This window comes from Acomys russatus, unplaced genomic scaffold (assembly GCF_903995435.1).
Source record: "Acomys russatus unplaced genomic scaffold, mAcoRus1.1, whole genome shotgun sequence".
NCBI lineage: Eukaryota > Metazoa > Chordata > Mammalia > Rodentia > Muridae > Acomys > Acomys russatus.
Genome location: NW_026131816.1, coordinates 86,706 through 104,768, shown reverse-complemented (window position 1 = coordinate 104,768; position 18,063 = coordinate 86,706). Strand labels below are relative to the sequence as shown.

The 18,063-nt window shown below is 41.8% G+C and overlaps 2 gene segments (V, D, J or C); both read right to left on the bottom strand.

Moving 5' to 3' along the window:
• On the bottom strand, positions 1-495 carry LOC127186531 (Ig heavy chain V region PJ14-like). The segment is given in 2 exon segments: positions 1-329; positions 414-495. Coding segments are annotated over 2 exon segments (375 nt in total).
• Positions 496-5,767: 5,272 nt separating this feature from the next.
• Positions 5,768-6,273, bottom strand: LOC127186530 (immunoglobulin heavy variable 3-74-like). The segment is given in 2 exon segments: positions 5,768-6,096; positions 6,201-6,273. Coding segments are annotated over 2 exon segments (375 nt in total).
• Between the last annotated feature and the right edge of the window lie 11,790 nt (positions 6,274-18,063).

Genomic DNA, 18,063 nt, shown 5'->3' with positions numbered 1-18,063 from the left:
TCACAAGGGGAGGTCCTTCATTGTGTATCTGGCACAGTAGTACATGGCTGTGTCCTCAGTCTGCAGACTGTTCAGTTGTAAGAACACTTGGCTCTTGGAGGTGTCTCTGCTGATGCTGAGTCGGGATTTGAGAGCTGGATTATAATATACGCTCCCATCACTCCATATACCACCGACCCACTCCAGTCCTTTTCTTGGAGGCTGGCGGGCCCACTGTACACCATAGCTGGTTAATGAGAAGCCAGAGACAGTGCAGGTGAGAGACAGGGTCTGTGAGGGCTGCACCAGGTCAGGTCCTGACTCCTTCAGCTGCACCTGGGACAGGGCACCTGGGGACAAATAACATCACCATCAGTCACACATCCCATAGATCACATGCCCAGGTCCCTCTCCTGAAGCCCTGAAACACTTACAGCTTGGAAAGGTCACCAGGCAGAGGAGCAGCAGCAGGACAGCCATGCTCTGATGGAGGCTCCAGTGAGAAGGACATGGGGCTTATCAGCTAGGCCTGGGCTTTCACCCTGAGGCTGAGGGCTGCTTTGCATTGGGGGAGGTTCCTGAGAGGATAAGAAGAAGCACAGGGCAACGTTCCAGATTCACTTCCAGGTGACTGAGATTTGCTTATTTATTTATTTATTTTACCTTTTTATTTTAATAATATTTAAAAGCATTTATTTTTTCACTTTACATTCTGATGGCAGCCCCATCTCTCATCTCCTCTATTCCATATCCCGCCATCCCTTTCTCTTTCCCATCCATCTTCCCCTATTCCCAGGCACAAGGGAGCTTCCCATACCCTCTGTCACCAGTTTATCAATCACATCAGGACTAAGGATGTCTACTTTTCGTGTGACCCCCCTAAAGGAGGTGATCAAAATCAGGCAGCAGAGTCCATGTCAGACCCAGCCTCCATCTACCTTCTTTGGGGACCTGCATAAAGCTTGAGCTGCCTGTCTGCTACATCTGTGCTGTGGCCAAGATCCAGTCCATGTGTTGTCCTTGGCTGGTGCTTCAGTCACCATAAACCCTCTAGGTCCTGGTTAGATGGCTCTGTTAGTCTTCTTGTGAAAAAAAAATGTGAGAAACATCCAGGAACATTTTCTGTTTCTATCTACACTTGACTTCCACATAAACATGAAAGTTTATGATTCACTCTGTGCAGGAAGTGAATGAGTCCACATTCATGCTGTGCAAGAAGAAGCAGCTACCTCACCCTCAATGCATGTGCATATCCTGCAGAAGCTGTAGGAAGGAGTTTAGTCTTATGATGCACTTTGGGCTCTTGGTGATGTGAAATCCTGATTAAGGAACTATTTACAATGTTTTCTCTTAGTGTCAGTGATGGTATCTTACTCTTATTTGTCACCTAGGAAATCCAACTTGTGAGGAAACAATTCACAACCATTTTGTACAGTAATTATGAATGTTTGTCTGAGAGGAGAATTGAGGATTGACTTTGTAGCCATGTCAGTGGGTGAAATTTTTCCACTTGTACACTCAGGGACACCACACCTGGGGGGCAAGTCTTGCTACTTCCTGATTCCTGCTTGCCTGTCTGCTTATCAGCCTGTCTGTCTCTCTGTCTGTCTGTGCCAATGTACTTTTTAAAAATCTTTCTTCTTGTCTCTTTATAATTTGAAGCATATTTTAAAACCAGTTCTCTAAATATGGAAAGAATAGAGCTTGACTTTCTGACACCAGGCGAGGAGTTACAAGAGGAAGTGGGGTTTGACTGGGAGTTTCAGACAACGGTAGAGGCAGAGAAGAGATGAAATAGAACAAAGAAAGAACTTCAAGCAAGGAACATGGGGACTTTGCAAAGATGGAGTCAGGACAAAAAAGAGGGTGAAGAACAGATTTAAACTTCTCAAGATTGTGTGTAAAGCCTGGTGAACAGATACAAAGGTGTCTCAGATATTTATTTGTTAGTTAGGTTAAGTAATGAACTAAAAGAAACAAACAGTTATATAAAAATAATTCAACACAAGGTACTGTAGCGATTTTGTCCATGCTCTGGTTATGTAAAACACCAGGGAAGGGAGGAGAACAGCCCAACCTATTGTGTGCAGTCAGCATTCAGAGAACATCCACCACTTCTCTCACATTGGACTCCTTTATGTTTCGTTCATTATTTCTCTTTGCATAGTCTGTGTTCTGTGAGTGGAGTGCTGGAGTCTTGACATAGCAGAGAAACCCTTCCTGTGCATGTTCTGAAGGGCACCTGCCACTAGGGGTGCTCTATCCCACTTGTTCCTAACACTCTGAGGGTCAGTGTAGGTTATTAAAGCCCACAGGCATAGATTATTGAAGACCTCCTACTCCATTTTTCTGAGAATCAGTTGGTTCACCAGCAGTGTCTTCCTTCTCTCACAAATTGAAGTTCTTTAAAGCTTGATCTGTATTTGATGAATCCTGCACACTGCCACATCCCATTGCTTTTTCTTCATGAGCCCTCCCAAGTCTGTGTAGCTGTTTGTGTTGAGCACATCCTAGATTCCTATAGGAACCTGAGCTACGCTAGGCACAAGACCCAACTCAATGTCTCTGTGTCTTGAGGACAACTCACTTAGTTACCTAGTGGAATGTCCTTAGAAACACAGAAGTTTAGAAATGTTTCTCTCAGTTTTCCTCCTCTCTGCTTCAGTAGGTCAGTATTTCTTGAAACACGTGCAGCTTCTCCAGTGGGTGGTAACAGTTGGTTCTGGGTGACCTCAGAATTGATTTGTAGCTACCACTTCAGGGATAAAGTTATTGATTCTACAGAACATAAGGATTAATAATCTCAGGCTATGGGTCAGAAGATAATAGTCCAGGTGGTGTGTGTGTGCATGTGTTGTGTGCGTGTTCGGACTTGTGCCTGTGAGTTTGTGTCTGTGTATGTTAACAAGAGACTTGGCAATTAATGTTGAACTCTAAAGATTATAGAACCAATTTTCAAGGATTAATAAGGATTGGAACAAGGAGTATGGTTGATACCACCCAGGTATAGATTAATACTTTTTCAAGACTGTGCACTTTAAGTAACATATGAAATGATTCTTCTTGAAACTTCACAGGGAAAATCAGTGTTACCAAGTACCTGAATATTCAAACATGGAATATGTGCAAAACAAAAACAACAACAGAAACAACAACTGAACATAGACTAACTGTATCTTATGGTGGGACACAATTACATTAGATATTGAGACAGAGCATATGTAATTTTGTAACCTATCTTTTAATAGCCAATTCAGGTAAGTTGTGGTTTTATTCAAAATGTGTAGAAAAGAAAGGATGACCCATAGGCGATTTAGAATTTCTTAAGAATTCTCAAGCAGGTGTGGTGGTGCATGCCTTTAATCCCAGCACTCTGCAGGCCTAGGCAGACGGATCACTGTGAATTTGAGGCCAGCCTGGTCTACGAAGCAAGTCAAGGACAGTCAAGGGTAACACAGAGAGACCCTGTCTGCAAATATCCAAAACAAAACAAAAAAATAAAACAAAAGAAAAGCAAGAATTCTCTCCATGTTTCATAATTACAGACACTTGATAAAATATGCTGAGTCTGACTTTCATGTACTCCCATTTTCCCAACAGCAGAGAAAGTGTTAATGGATAACTTAGAGCCTCTATAAGAAAATAATATTATGCTAAATCAAATTGAGATTTTCACAGAATATGACATTTTGGCAGGCCTTGGGAAGATTCATAAGCAGGAAGAGTAAATTACACATTACAACAGCACTGCCCTAGGCATGGCCTATATTACCTGCTCATCAGATATAGTTGATGCTCTTTCCCTGTTCTCAAATTGGATACTGAAAAATGGTCCTGGAGGGACTGAGATTTACACTGGGAAACAACGGTGAAGTAAACATTCCTGATGAACACAGATTCTGGGATGCCAGTGGCCAATGAAGAGCTTAGAAATGGAGAGGGGGGTCTGTAGTAAGGGCCTATATCTTGTTAAGAGCTGAGCCCTATTCTTGTACCTTTATGGAAGCAAAGGGATTTAGTAGCATCTGACTCCTCTCTTCCTTTGCTTTAGTGTGGCAATATTTCATCCTGTGTTCTCAGCTTCTCCAGTCTCATCCCTTTGCATTGCTCTGCAAAGATGTTCATCTACTTTAGGGTTTTACAGAAGTTACAATAACTTTGGTGTTTGACTCTCAGAAGATACCCATTATCAAATATTTTAGAACCTGCTAATCAAGGTCTGTGAGAAAGAAACATTCAACTCTCTCTGGCCTACCTTACATTAGCCAATCTTCCATTACCTAATGTCTTCCTCTCTTTCATTTATCTCCAAGGATGAATACTTTCCTTACAGAAGACACACATTTGTTAAGCTACTGAGAAAGTGAGCCACCATCTACTGGCAGAGATGAAGTAAACAGGAGAAAAGTCCCATCAAGGCCCTGAGTCTGAGATTTCACCAAAAGACTTATGTGTCACATATCCAGGTAACAAAGAGCTATGGGAAGCAGTTCTGAGGAAAAGATAGACATGGGCATAGTGAAAGGAAAATTACCTAAACCAATTAAATTCAGTGCATATTACAGGAACAAAAACTACAAATATAATTAAGTAACATGTGGAAAGAAGAAAATAAAACCACTCACTACCCTAGGCATCTGTCAGGACCTGAGCAGTTACAGAGAAGTACAAACCAAGTGATCTGACATCTTCTCAGAAGGGGAATGAGGTAAATGAACATAGATTTGTTAAACTATTTATGCATCTTTATATTTTTTGATAGTTTAGGGCACACACCCACTGAACTGACTCAAATTTTCCTCTTCTCCATCACCTTATGACTTTATTGCAAAACGTTTCCTCCTGTTCTTACCTTTCTTGTATATGACTTATTGAGTTTAATTACAGTTGCCTGCATGAGGGCAGGGGGGCAGGAGGTTCCTTAATGCAGCACTGGGGTTTGTAAGTGGCTACACCACTGAAAAACATGTACCTTCCTGCACCAATAGTTAACTGCCATTAGTTCTCTAGGAAGGGGTAGATCTCATGAGTCCTTCCTTCAATGCTGAAATGTTGCAACACACCTTTACAGCCTCCTTTCCTTCCCTTCTTTCTGCTCTGACTTTTGGAACACTTAATGAAGATGTCCCACTTATGGCCAAATACTCCATTATTTATCATAGTGAACCTCCATCAGTGGGGTGGTCACATGCTGCCTACAGCAAACTGGTGTTCAGCAACCATGGGTAAGTATTTTATTAGGGCCTCAATGATAAGTTTATATCAGTGACATCCACACATCTTATTAACAGTTTGATAGCTGGGGCAGCCTTGGGTCTTATGATTTGTGTGTTGTCTTTAGGGTTTGAGAGATCCTGACATCTTCTGACTTCTTGTTTGTTCCACACTTTTCCCCAAACACTCCTCTGGACCATGCTGGGTCTCTTTCCTCTGCCTAAGGTCTATGTACTCTCAAGAGGCCCAAGTGTCTTAAGAACCTTGTCCTGTTGTCCAAGACAGACTCACGTCTGCCCCGAGGCATGTACTGCCATTTGTTTCATTAAGACGACTTTTGTATTTACATTTGTCACAGTAGATGACAAAATTATTGATATTCAGACATGTCCAACCTTACTATATAAGTACATAGGGATTCCATGGAAAACTGTTCTGTGTCATGAAGATGAATTCAAGACCTTTATTATGCTGTGTTCCTGCTGTGGGGTGACTCTAAGTTCATGAATCAATCATTCACACCATCTGCTGGTCGCTAGCAGCCTTGCAAGGAGGTTTATGTCTGAGCTTGCAGTTAATCCTCACTCACTGTGTGTCTTGCACAGTAGTAGATGGCTGTGTCTTGAGTGTTTAGACTGTTCATTTGCAGGTACAGAGTGCTCTTTGAATTGTCTCTGGAGATGGTGAATCGGCCCTTCACAGAGTCCGCATACAGCTTTTCATCACCATTACCATTGCTAATGCGTGAGATCCACTCTAGCCCCTTTCCTGGGGCCTGGCGGACCCAGTGCATGTAATAATTACTAAAAGTGAATCCAGATGCCACACAGGAGAGTGTTACAGAACCACCAGGTTGTACCAAGCCTCCTCCAGATTCCACCAACAGCACCTCACCCTGGACACCTGCAAACACAGAGGATCTGGTCAGAAAACTGTCATATGCATTTGGTGACCCTCTCAGTCAAATCCACTCACACATCCAATGTCTCTGGTTCTTCATAAACTACCTTTTATAAGAGCAACAAGAAAAACCAATCTCAGACTCAACTCCATGGTGAATATTCTCAGTTCAGTGCTGATCACTAAGGAGGCCGACCTCAGAATCCAGGGCTGGTCTCCTCTGTCAGGCTGCTGGGTCAATGTGGGCTGCTTTTCACTAACAGAAGGAGGCTCAATTTGCATATCTTCTTGCTCTACATTAAATTCTTGTGCTAGACCTCTCAGCCAAGCTGGGCTTCAGTGTATATGCTGGAAGGCTGAAGAACACTGATGGTAGTATTTACCTTGAGACAGATGGTAGTTGGTTGAAGTTGTAGGTTCTCTGTCCTCAATCTGTATTTTTTGTGGCCATAAGAATTGATCCTCATTCTTACTCTGGGTGACACAACAGTGAATATTGACCTTGCACATACTGTGGATTGAACTTAGATCTTCAGACTTGATTGCAGGTGCATGTTGGGAACTGATCCTGGATATTATGTAAGAAGACCAGGTATTCAGGACTGCTGAATCAAGTTTATTTTCAAATTTTTTCTTAACTTTTTATTTGTCCTTGTTGGTTTTCACATCATGCACCCCAATCGTACTCATTTCATTTTCCCATCGTATCTCTCTGCCCTTGCAACTCCCCCCCAAAGAAAAAAAATCTCATGATGTATACTATAGTGTGTCACAGGGAGTCCTACATCATAATTTTTATCTACATTTCTTTATTTGCAAATGTTCATTGTAATGAGTCACTGGTCTGGTTTGAGGCCTCTGGCTTCTGCATCCTCACAGCAACTCCTTGTTGCCTTGTGTCATAGAGATCCTGCTGTATTGCATCTGTAAGCCTGACCCCTTCACATGCTCCAGCAGTGCATAGATGTTGTATAATTTGTGCTGGGCCAACTCAAAATCTTAGATGTGGACTCAGGGGTAGCTGAGCTGGTCAGGTCTTCAGCAATTACACTATCAAGGCAAGGTCTCCAATATTGTCCAGGCTAGCTCCCACAATGCTGCAACCAGAAAGGGCAAGAATCAGATTTCCTACTCTCAAGTCCTCAGGATGGGCTCACCTGTACCCATGCCAACAGGGTCATCTCTAATGTGCTGCCAAGAGAAAGTAAATGGACTGTTTTCCTGAGCACTGCAGCAAGTGAGGGGCTGAGGCAGCTCTTCTGCTATGAGGTCCATGCTCACCCACAAACCCTGACACCAGGGACAACTGTGCTGTGCTGCTTAGGCAACTAGCCATTCAAATACTCAAATTTTACCAACAGTGAGATGGAGGGACAGCTTTCCTGTTTTTGTGACTTTGAGGCTAGGGTTATGGTAATGTGCCCCTCAGGTTTCACCATGGTCTACCTATCATAGGATTTCCTTACCCAGAAAACAAGCCAATTCAATCTGATTTCAGAGAAAAAAGGCAGTTTTATTAGGGGCAACCCTTGAGTAGTTTCACTGGTCTCCCCCAAAAAAACTGGGCCAAGGGAATCTCCATGAAGATGAGGAGATAGGTGTGAGGGAAGAGATCATATGAACACAAGGAGAGAGAAATGGAGAGAGAGAGAGAGAGAGAGAGAGAGAGAGAGAGAGAGAGAGAGAGAGAGAGAGAGAGAGAGCACCTCTGGGGAGAAAAAAAGCCCAGCCCTTGGGCTGAAAAGTTCAAAGTAGAAGGCAGACTATGCCATCCATACTCTATAACAGGTAGAGAGTCTGAATGCTAGGAGAACCTGGAGATGAGCTCTTCTTTGATAAATGATAATGGCACTTCACCCTCTTTTTCTGTGTCTGAAACCCAACAATACCTTTAAAGCAAATTGACTCTTCCTCTCCAGAAAACTATCTAAATCTACTTCCAAGAGTTGTCGGACAATGCAAATGGATGGGACAGCAATAGAAACAAAGCAAAACAAAAAGTAAAAGAAAACATTTTTGACCACATAGGGAGGAGTGGAGTGTGTGTGTGTGTGTGTGTGTGTGTGTGTGTGTGTGTGTGTGAATATGATCAAAATATATTATATATTTGTGGATATGAAGAAGAATCACTTCCATAGACCAATGTATTGGAATGGCCATTTGTCAAGGAGTGGCACTTCTTGAGAAGAATTAGGAGGTATGACTTTGCTAGAGTACATGTGACCTTGTGCTCAAGGACATAAAAAATTAAAGTATAGACTCCTGACAGTATTTATGATACTTTGTTGTGTTTGAAGACAAGATCTTACCAGAGTTGTCCTCTGAGTGTTACACTCAGTAGTGGTTTAAAATAATTGCCAGGAGTAATATTGAAACATGTACAAAATGTAGTGACTCTTGTGGAAAGGAGAGGAAAAGGAGCAAAGGACCTGGAGGTGACAGGAGCGCCACAAGAAGACCAAGAGAGCCAAGAAACCTGGGCCTAGAGGGGCTTTTGGAGACTGAATCACCAACCAAGGACATGTATGGGCTGGGTCTAGACTTTCTGTACATATTTAGCCCATGAGCTGCTTAGGCTTCAAGTGGGTCCTCTAGTAAGGAGGGTCGCTCTATGACATGGGCCCTGCTGGCTTCTTTTTTGTTTTCTTTAAAGACAGGGTTTCTCTTTGTATACCTGGCTATCCTGGACTTGCTTTGTAGCCCAGGCTGGCCTTGAACTCACAGAGATCCACCTGCCTGTGCCTCTGGAGTGCTGGGACTAAAGATGTATGCCACCATGCCCAGCCTGTTGCCTTCTTTTTGATCACTTCCCACTGGCAGGACTGTCTTGCAGTGCCAAAGGGCAAGAGGACACAATCAGTCCTGATTTGACTTGATGAGCTGTGGTAGGTTGCTTGGGGGACACCTTTTTCAGAGGAATAACAGTGGGCAGATGGGAGATAAGGAAAGGTAGGTGGGACTGGGAGGAGAGGATTCTGTGACTGGGAGGTAAAGGGAAAATGAATAAATTAACAGAAAAGGGACTAGTCTGATGCCAAATGGTATAAACAGGTGGTGACCTGAGGGCAAGACTTGACTCACTTCTGAAGCTTCCAGGCACTGTGGAATTTCCTTTTTGCATTTTGGTGACTGAATGAGCTCAGACATGTTATCTGGAACCACAGACCTGATCCACTGAACTGGAGGGTCTCATGTCCTATGCACATGAAGTCCATAAACAGGAAAACCTATGCATGATTTGTAAAACTATAATTTATATTTATATAATTGAGACATCATGCTAAACTGAAATGTGTTTATTTGACAGAATTGGGGTAGGTGAATCATAGGAATACATGTCACATGTCATTCTTGTCACACACTATAAAAGGCACATGCTACAGAAACACCACCTCTGGCAGTTTGGGATAAGGTAGTGTGTGCTAGGGTTCTGCACTCATGTCATCTGTGTATCCATTTTCTTGGTAACTCTAGAGATAACAACAGAATATGCTTAACACCAGAAAGCTTTAAGGTATCATCTTTTTATTTCCTATTTCATTTTTATTTTCTAAAACTATGTTATGATTGTACTAGTACTTCTGTTCTACTTTAGATATAAATCCTTGTCTTTACTCATTTTGTCAACAAAGATACAATATTTTAAGGAAGCTGTACTTTCTCTACCACAAGTACAAAAACAAAGGGTACAAATAATGGATTACTCAAGTTTCCCAAACTGTCTAATCAAAATTACATTCAACAAATGTCATAATTTCAGACTTATTTTGTAATATAAGTGTATTTAAGTAATATAGCTATAGCTCTATCTTACTATCTATGTATCTATCTATAAATGTCTCCATATGTATATCAAATCTATATCTATATGCAAATATACATAATATATATATATATATATATATATATATATATATATGTGTGTGTGTGTGTGTGTGTGTGTGTGTGTGTGTGTGTGTGTGTGTGTAAATGTAAGAAAATGTGTGATCTTTTTCTGGTATAAAGAAGTAAATATATAGCATAGAGGATTTGAGGGAAAATATTTTTCTACTGTGTGAACAAAGGGGAAGTTTAATACAATATGACACTTGATAGGAGATTAGAGGATTTCCTTGGCTTGAAGGGGAAAAGCACAGGTCCCAGCATTGAAATACATGCTCCTGGAGCATAGTTCTGAACTTCTCAGTTATAATGACTCCTACTGGGCCTAGGGAGTCTTTCCTGCTGGGAATCAGCGCCCCTCTGCTTGTCTTAAGCACCCTGCAGGCTCACTGTGGAATTCCCTCACTGTGTATTTGGCACAGTGTAGTTCTATAAATACAAGCAGAAGAAAAGTAAACCAATTAATAGCATCTCCCTTGTGCTTGTTAGATACTTTGAACTCTAGTGAGGCTTCTTGATAAATATCAAGTCAATAATGTTTTTATTTTATATTATTAAATTATACCAACATTTAATTATATTTAAACTTTCTAAATGTTAAAAGTGGTTTATTACATTACTATTTATCCCACTGGTAGATTCATAATTATAATGTAGTTTATGATTTTTTAAATTCCTGGAGTAGTTTGCATAACTTAGATTACTTTAGAGTTATCAATATTTTAAAGCTTTTGAGAGGATCCAAGATGGCAGTGAGCAGTGTCGACCGCGTTTGGAGGCTCCAGTGAACAATTCAGGGAATTGCACAGATTTCTGAGCCAGGAACACCGAGGTCCGAACATCACGGCAGCGGGAGTGCTCCACGGTTCGGAGGGACCAGGGTGCGGAGGACCTGTGTGCCCCTGCACACGGGAGGAGCGTGGTTTTTCTCTGATTGGAGCGGCAGCAGCAGAGGCAGCAGCACCAGCCGCACCAGCAGCAGCGGCTGAGGTTTGCAGCTCATAGCCTTCCGGTGGAGGCGATTGGTGTGGTGGCTGGTGGGAATTGCTACGGGAGAGGGGACTCGGGGCAGGATTTGGGTCGCGTGGAGCCTTTGGACCCAGACTGGACTCGGCGGACAGTTCGGCCCCAGAGTCCCGGGTACTGGCCCGGCACAGCAAGCAATTCTGCCTGAGGCACTAACTCAGCGTGGCCACAGCTCCCCTGCTGTGGCGCAGGCTCAGTTGAGCTCGCAGCTCCACACTAGGCACTACCTCAGCTCAGCGGCAGCTCCCCTGCGGTGACACAGGCTGGGCGGAGCACTTGTTCCACCACTGGCGCTAACTCAGAGCAGGTGCAGTTCTCCTGCTGTGGTGCAGGCTTGGTGACATGCTCAGTTCCATCCTAGGCACCACCCCAGCTCAGCGGCAGCTCCCCTGCGGTGACACAGTCTGGGCGGAGCACTTGGTTTCACCACAGGCGCTAACTCAGAGCAGCTGCAGTTCTCCTGCTGTGGCGCAGGCTTGGTGACGTGCTCAGTTCCATCCTAGGCACCACCTCAGCTCAGCGGCAGCTCCCCTGCGGTGACACAGTCTGGGCGGAGCACTTGTTCCACCACTGGCGCTAACTGAGAGCAGCCACAGTTCTCCTGCTGTGGCGCAGGCTGGACAGAGCTCTCGGTTCCACCAGCTCTAAGACTCTGGTTGGACACAGTGTGCAATTTGAATCCAGAATTCCTGGCTGAGATTGGTGGTCAGTTCGGGCCCTGAGTCAATAACTGACCACAGCACACACTTTGGGCCAAAAGGCCCTAGCGGAGCTTGGTGCGTAGTCCCAGCCCAAAAATTCTGGCTGGACCCTGTGTGCATTTTGGGCCCAAAATCCCTAGCTGAGCTTGGCAGACGGTTCAGGCCCTGAGAATCTAGCTGAGTTCTGCCCGTGGTTCGGTCCCAGTGCTCCTGGCTGGACTTGGCAGGGAACACAGAGGCTGTGGATACCTTGGCCTGACCCAACGCTCATTCAGAGACCCAGAACAATTGCAGGATCCACAGCAGAGGGGGGCGGAGGATCACTGGCTGTGAGAGACCAGAATAACAGGGCTAACCTCCTAACATCCACACCAGTGAAGCTTTGAGCTCGCAGCCTAGGGAAATCGTGAGAAAACAAGTGAATCTATCGTCAGACACCCTCCATTCAACTCTGGAAGCTACCCAACAAAAACAAAGACGGCAAGATGTTTAAAGGACAACGAAAAAGCATACGCAAAAAACCCCAAAACAACATGGCGTCTCCAGTTTCCAGCTATCCCAAAGAAAACAACCCAGAGAACTCAAATACAATGTAATACAAGAAAATGACCTCAAATCCTTAGTAATGAGGATGATAATGGAGGAAACAAATAAAATTCGTAATCAAATGCAGGAAGACGCAGACAAACAGGTGAGAGACATAAAAGAAGCACATAGAGTGGAACTGGAAAAATTGCAGGAAAATGCAAACAACCAGATGAAAGAAATAACTAAAACGGTTCAAGCTCTGAAGACCTATAAAGAGGCAATGGAAGAAACTCAGGAATATACAAAAAATCAGATGAAAGAAATCAAAAAATCAGTTCAAGATCTGAAAATGAAAATGGATTCAATGATAAACACACAGACAGAAGAAAAACGAGAACGTGAGACCTCAGAGAAGAAGGCGAGCAACACAGAGGTGAGCTTTTCTAACAGAATCCAAGAGATGGAAGAACGAATCTCAGGGCTAGAAGATACAATCACAGATATTGAATCAACCATTAAAGAAAATGCCAAATCTGGAAAACTCCTGACACAAAACATCCAAGAAATTAAGGACACCATGAAAAGAAGAAATCTGCGGATAATAGGCATTGAAGAAAGAGAAGACATCAGACTCCAGGGCCCAGAAACTATTCTCAACAAAATCATAGAAGAAAATTTCCCCAATCTAAAGAAAGAGATGCCTATAAACATACAAGAGGCCTACAGAACACCAAATAGAGTTGACCAGAAAAGAAAAACTGCCCGCAACATAATAATCAAAACACAAAACATGCAGAACAAAGAAAAAATATTAAAAGCTGCAAGGGAAAAGGGCCAAATAACATTTAATGGTAAACCTATCAGAATTACACCCGACTTCTCAGCAGAGACCATAAAAGCCAGAAGGTCCTGGACAGAGATCCTGCAAACCCTAAGAGACCACAGATGCCAGGCCAGACTACTTTACCCAGCAAAATTATCAATAACCATTGATGGAGAAAACAAAATATTTTATGACAAAAACAAATTCAAACAGTACCTATCCACAAACCCAGCTTTACAGAGGGTACTAGAAGGAAAACTCCATCCCAAAGGGTCAAGCTACAACCAAAACTACCCAGGAAATAGATAACTATCCCATGGCAAAAACACAACTACACAAAAGCTCGACTGGAAACAACATCAAAATTAAGACTCTTAACAGTCACTGATCATTAATATCTCTCAACATCAATGGCCTCAATTCTCCAATAAAAAGACACAGACAAACTGAATGGGTACATAAACAAGATCCAACATTCTTCTGCATCCAAGAAACACATCTCACCCATAATGAAAGGCATTACCTCAGGGTAAAAGGTTGGAAAAAATTATTCCAAACAAATGGTCACAGGAAGCAAGCAGGCGTAGCCATTTTAGTATCGAACAAAATAGACTTTCAACCAAAATTAATCAAAAGGGATGAGGAAGGACACTTCATACTCATCAAAGGTAAAGTCAACCAAGATGACATCACAATTCTGAACATCTATGCTCCCAATACAAGGGCACCCACATTTGTTAAAGATCTCCTAAAAAAGCTTAAACCACACATCGATCCCCACACAATAATAGTGGGAGACTTCAACACCCCACTCTCACTGAAGGATAAGTCATTGAAACAGAAACTAAGCCGAGAAATAACATTATTAACCAATGCCATGGGTCAAATGGATCTAACAGATATCTATAGAACCTTTCACCCAAACAAGAAAGAATACACCTTCTTCTCTGCACCCCATGGAACCTTCTCCAAAATTGATCACACCGTAGGTCACAAAGCAAGCCTCAATAGATACAAGAGGATTGAAATAATACCTTGTATCCTATTGGATCACCATGCTCTTAGGCTGCAATTCAACAAAAACAGAAATAACAAAAAGCCTACACGTATGTGGAAACTAAACAACTCTCTGCTAAATGACACCTGGGTCAGGGAAGAAATTAAGAAAGAAATCAAGGAGTTTCTGAAATTCAATGAAAATGAAAAAACAACATACCCAAATTTGTGGGATACATTGAAAGCAGTGCTAAGAGGAAAATTCATAGCACTAAGTGCCTTTAAAAAGAAATTGGAAACATCGCACATAAGCATCTTAACAACACAACTGGAAGCCCTAGAAAAAAAAAGAAGCAGAAACACCCAAGAGGAGTAGACATCTGGAAATAATCAAACTCAGGGCTGAAATTAACAAATTAGAAACTAAGAAAACAGTCCAAAGAATCAACAAAACCAAAAGCTGGTTCTTTGAGAAAATCAACAAGATAGACAGACCATTAGCCAAACTAACTAAAAGGCAGAGAGACAGTATTGAAATCAACAAAATCAGAAATGAAAAGGGAGACATAACAACAGACACTGAAGAAATTCAAAGAATCGTAAGATCCTACTTTGAAGGCATATACGCCACAAAATTTGAAAATCTAAGGGAGATGGACGATTTTCTTGAACAATTTCACTTGCCAAAGTTGAATGAAGAACAGATAAACAAGCTAAATAGTCCCATTTCCCCTACAGAAATAGAAGCAATCATCGATGGTCTCCCAACCAAAAAAAGCCCAGGGCCAGATGGTTTCAGTGCAGAATTCTACCAGACCTTTAAGGGTGAGCTAATACCGATACTCTTCAAGCTACTCCAAAAGATAGAAGTGGATGGAAAATTACCAAATTCATTCTATGAGGCCATAGTCTCATTGATACCTAAACCTCACAAAGACTCAACAAAGAAAGAGAATTTCAGACCAATTTCTCTTATGAACATAGATGCGAAAATACTAAATAAAATACTTGCAAAACAAATACAGAAGCACATCAAAGATATCATTCATCATGACCAAGTAGGCTTCATTCCAGGCATGCAGGGATGGTTTAATATACGGAAATCCATCAATGTAATCCACCATATAAACAAACTGAAAATAAAAATCCACATGATCATCTCCTTGGATGCAGAGAAAGCATTTGATAAAATTCAACACCCATTCATGTTTAAAGTTTTAGAGAGATCGGGGATACAAGGCACTTTCCTCAACATAATAAAGGCTATATACAGCAAGCCAATAGCCAAAATCAAAGTAAATGGTGAGATACTCAAGGAAATTCCTCTAAAATTGGGAACAAGGCAAGGCTACCCACTCTCTCCATATCTCTTCAATATAGTACTCGAAGTTCTAGCTAGAGCAATAAGACAACAAAAGGAGATCAAGGGTATCCAAATGGGAAAGGAGGAAGTCAAATTATCCCTCTTTGCAGATGATATGATAGTGTACATAAGTGACCCTCAAAACTCCACCAGAGAACTCCTAAAGCTGATAAACACCTTCAGCAAATTGGCTGGATACAAAATTAACTCAAAAAAGTCTGTAGCCTTCCTATACAGAAATGACAAGCTTGCAGAGGAAGAAATTAGGAAATCCACACCCTTCACATTAGCCACAAGCAATATAAAATATCTAGGAGTTACCCTAACTAAGCAAGTGAAGGACTTGTATGAAAAAAAATTCAAAACTCTGAAGAAAGAGATTGAAGATGACCTGTGAAGATGGCATGATCTTCCTTGCTCATGGATCGGGAGAATTAACATAGTAAAAATGGCCATCCTACCAAAAGCAATCTACAGATTCAATGCAATCCCTATCAAAATACCTACACAATTTTTTAAAGACATTGAAAGTTCAATTCTGAACTTCATATGGAAAAACAAAAAACCCAGAATAGCTAAAACAATCTTGTACAATAAAAGGTGCTCCAGAGCAATCTCCATACCTGATCTCAAACTGTACTATAAAGCAATAGTAATTAAAACAGCATGGTACTGGCACAGCAACAGGCTGGTTGATCAGTGGAATCGAATCGAAGACCCAGATATGAATCCACACACATATGGTCACTTGATTTTTGACAAAGAAGCCAAATCCATTCAAAGGAAAAAGGATAGCATCTTCAACAAATGGTGCTGGTCTAACTGGAGGTCTATGTGTAAAAAGATGAAACTGGACCCATATTTGTCACCTTGCACAAAACTCAAATCCAAGTGGATTGAAGACCTCAACACAAAACCAGAGGCACTAAACCACTTAGAAGAAAATGTGGGAAAGAGCCTGGAACATATTGGCACAGGAGACAACTTCCTGAACCGAACACCAACGGCCCAGGCCTTAATGTCAACCATTAATAAATGGGACCTCATGAGGCTGAGAAGCTTCTGTAAGGCAGGAGACACTGTCAAGAGAACAAAGCGACAGCCTACAGAGTGGGAAAAAATCTTCACCAACCCTACATCTGACAAAGGTCTAATATCCAAAATATATAAAGAACTCAAGAAATTAAACACCACCAAACCAAATAACCCAATTGAGAAGTGGGGCTTGGAACTAAACAGAGAATTCTCAACAGAGGAGTATCAAATGGCTGAGAAACACTTAAAGAAATGCTCAACCTCCTTAGTCATCAGGGAAATGCAAATCAAAACAACTCTGAGATTCCATCTTACACCCATCAGAATGGCTACGATCAAAAATTCAAGCGACACCACATGCTGGCGAGGATGTGGAGAGAGAGGAACACTCCTTCATTGCTGGTGGGAATGCAAACTAGTACAGCCACTTTGGAAATCTATCTGGTGCTATCTCAGAAAAATGGGAATAGGGCTTCCTCAAGACCCAGCTATTCCACTCCTTGGAATATACCCAGAAGATGCTCCAGCACACAACAAGAAAATTTGCTCAACCATGTTCATAGCAGCCTTATTCATAATAGCCAGAACATGGAAACAGCCTAAGTGTCCCTCAGTAGAAGAGTGGATAAAGAAACTGTGGTACATATACACTATGGAATACTACTCAGCTATTAAAAACAAGGAATTCCCGAAATTTGTGGATAAATGGATTGAGCTAGAAATGATCATAATGAGTGAGTTAACCCAGAAGCAGAAAGAATCAAATGGTATATACTCACTTATATCTGCATACTAGCCCAAGGGGCATGTCCCACGAAAGCCTTCACTTACCAGGAAACTGGGACAGAGGGGAAGGCATCCTATTGGGACTCTAAATGAGAGATGCATGGGAGAACAGCAAAATAAAAGGATCCAGAGGGTCCTAGAAATCTACAAGTAGAACAATATGATAGGCAGATTTGGGCCCAGGGGTCCCGCTCAAACTAAGGCACCAGCCAAGGACAATACAGGAGGTAAACTTTAAACCCCTTCCCAGATCTAGCCAATGGTCAGAATATTCTCCACAGTTGAGTGGAGAGTGTGATATGACTTTCTCACGTACTCTGGTGCCTCACATTTGACCATGTCCCCTGGAGGGGGAGACCTGGTGGCACTCAGAGGAAGGACAGCAAATAGCCAAGAAGAGACTTGATACCCTATGAGAATATATAGGGGGACGTAATCCCCCTCAGGAACAGTCATAGGGGAGGGGAATAATGGGAAAATGGGGGAGGGGGGGAGGAATGGGAGGATACAAGGGATGGGATAAACATTGAGATGTAACGAGAATAAATTAATAAAAAAAAGAATTTAATTAATTTTATGTGGCCCTCTTCTTTAAACTTAAAGTATATTTCTACTGAGACTACTTTATATAGCATTCAGATTGCCTAATGGATCTTTTGGTTATTTTATGTCATATATTAAATTATTGCCATTTTAATTTTTGTTGATAATAAAAACAATCCTAGTTTAAAAAAAATATTTTAAAGCTTTTATCCTATAAGTAAACAATTTTAAAAATCTAATATTCACCCAAACAACTAAGTAGTATAAATAGTAATAGTGTTATCTAA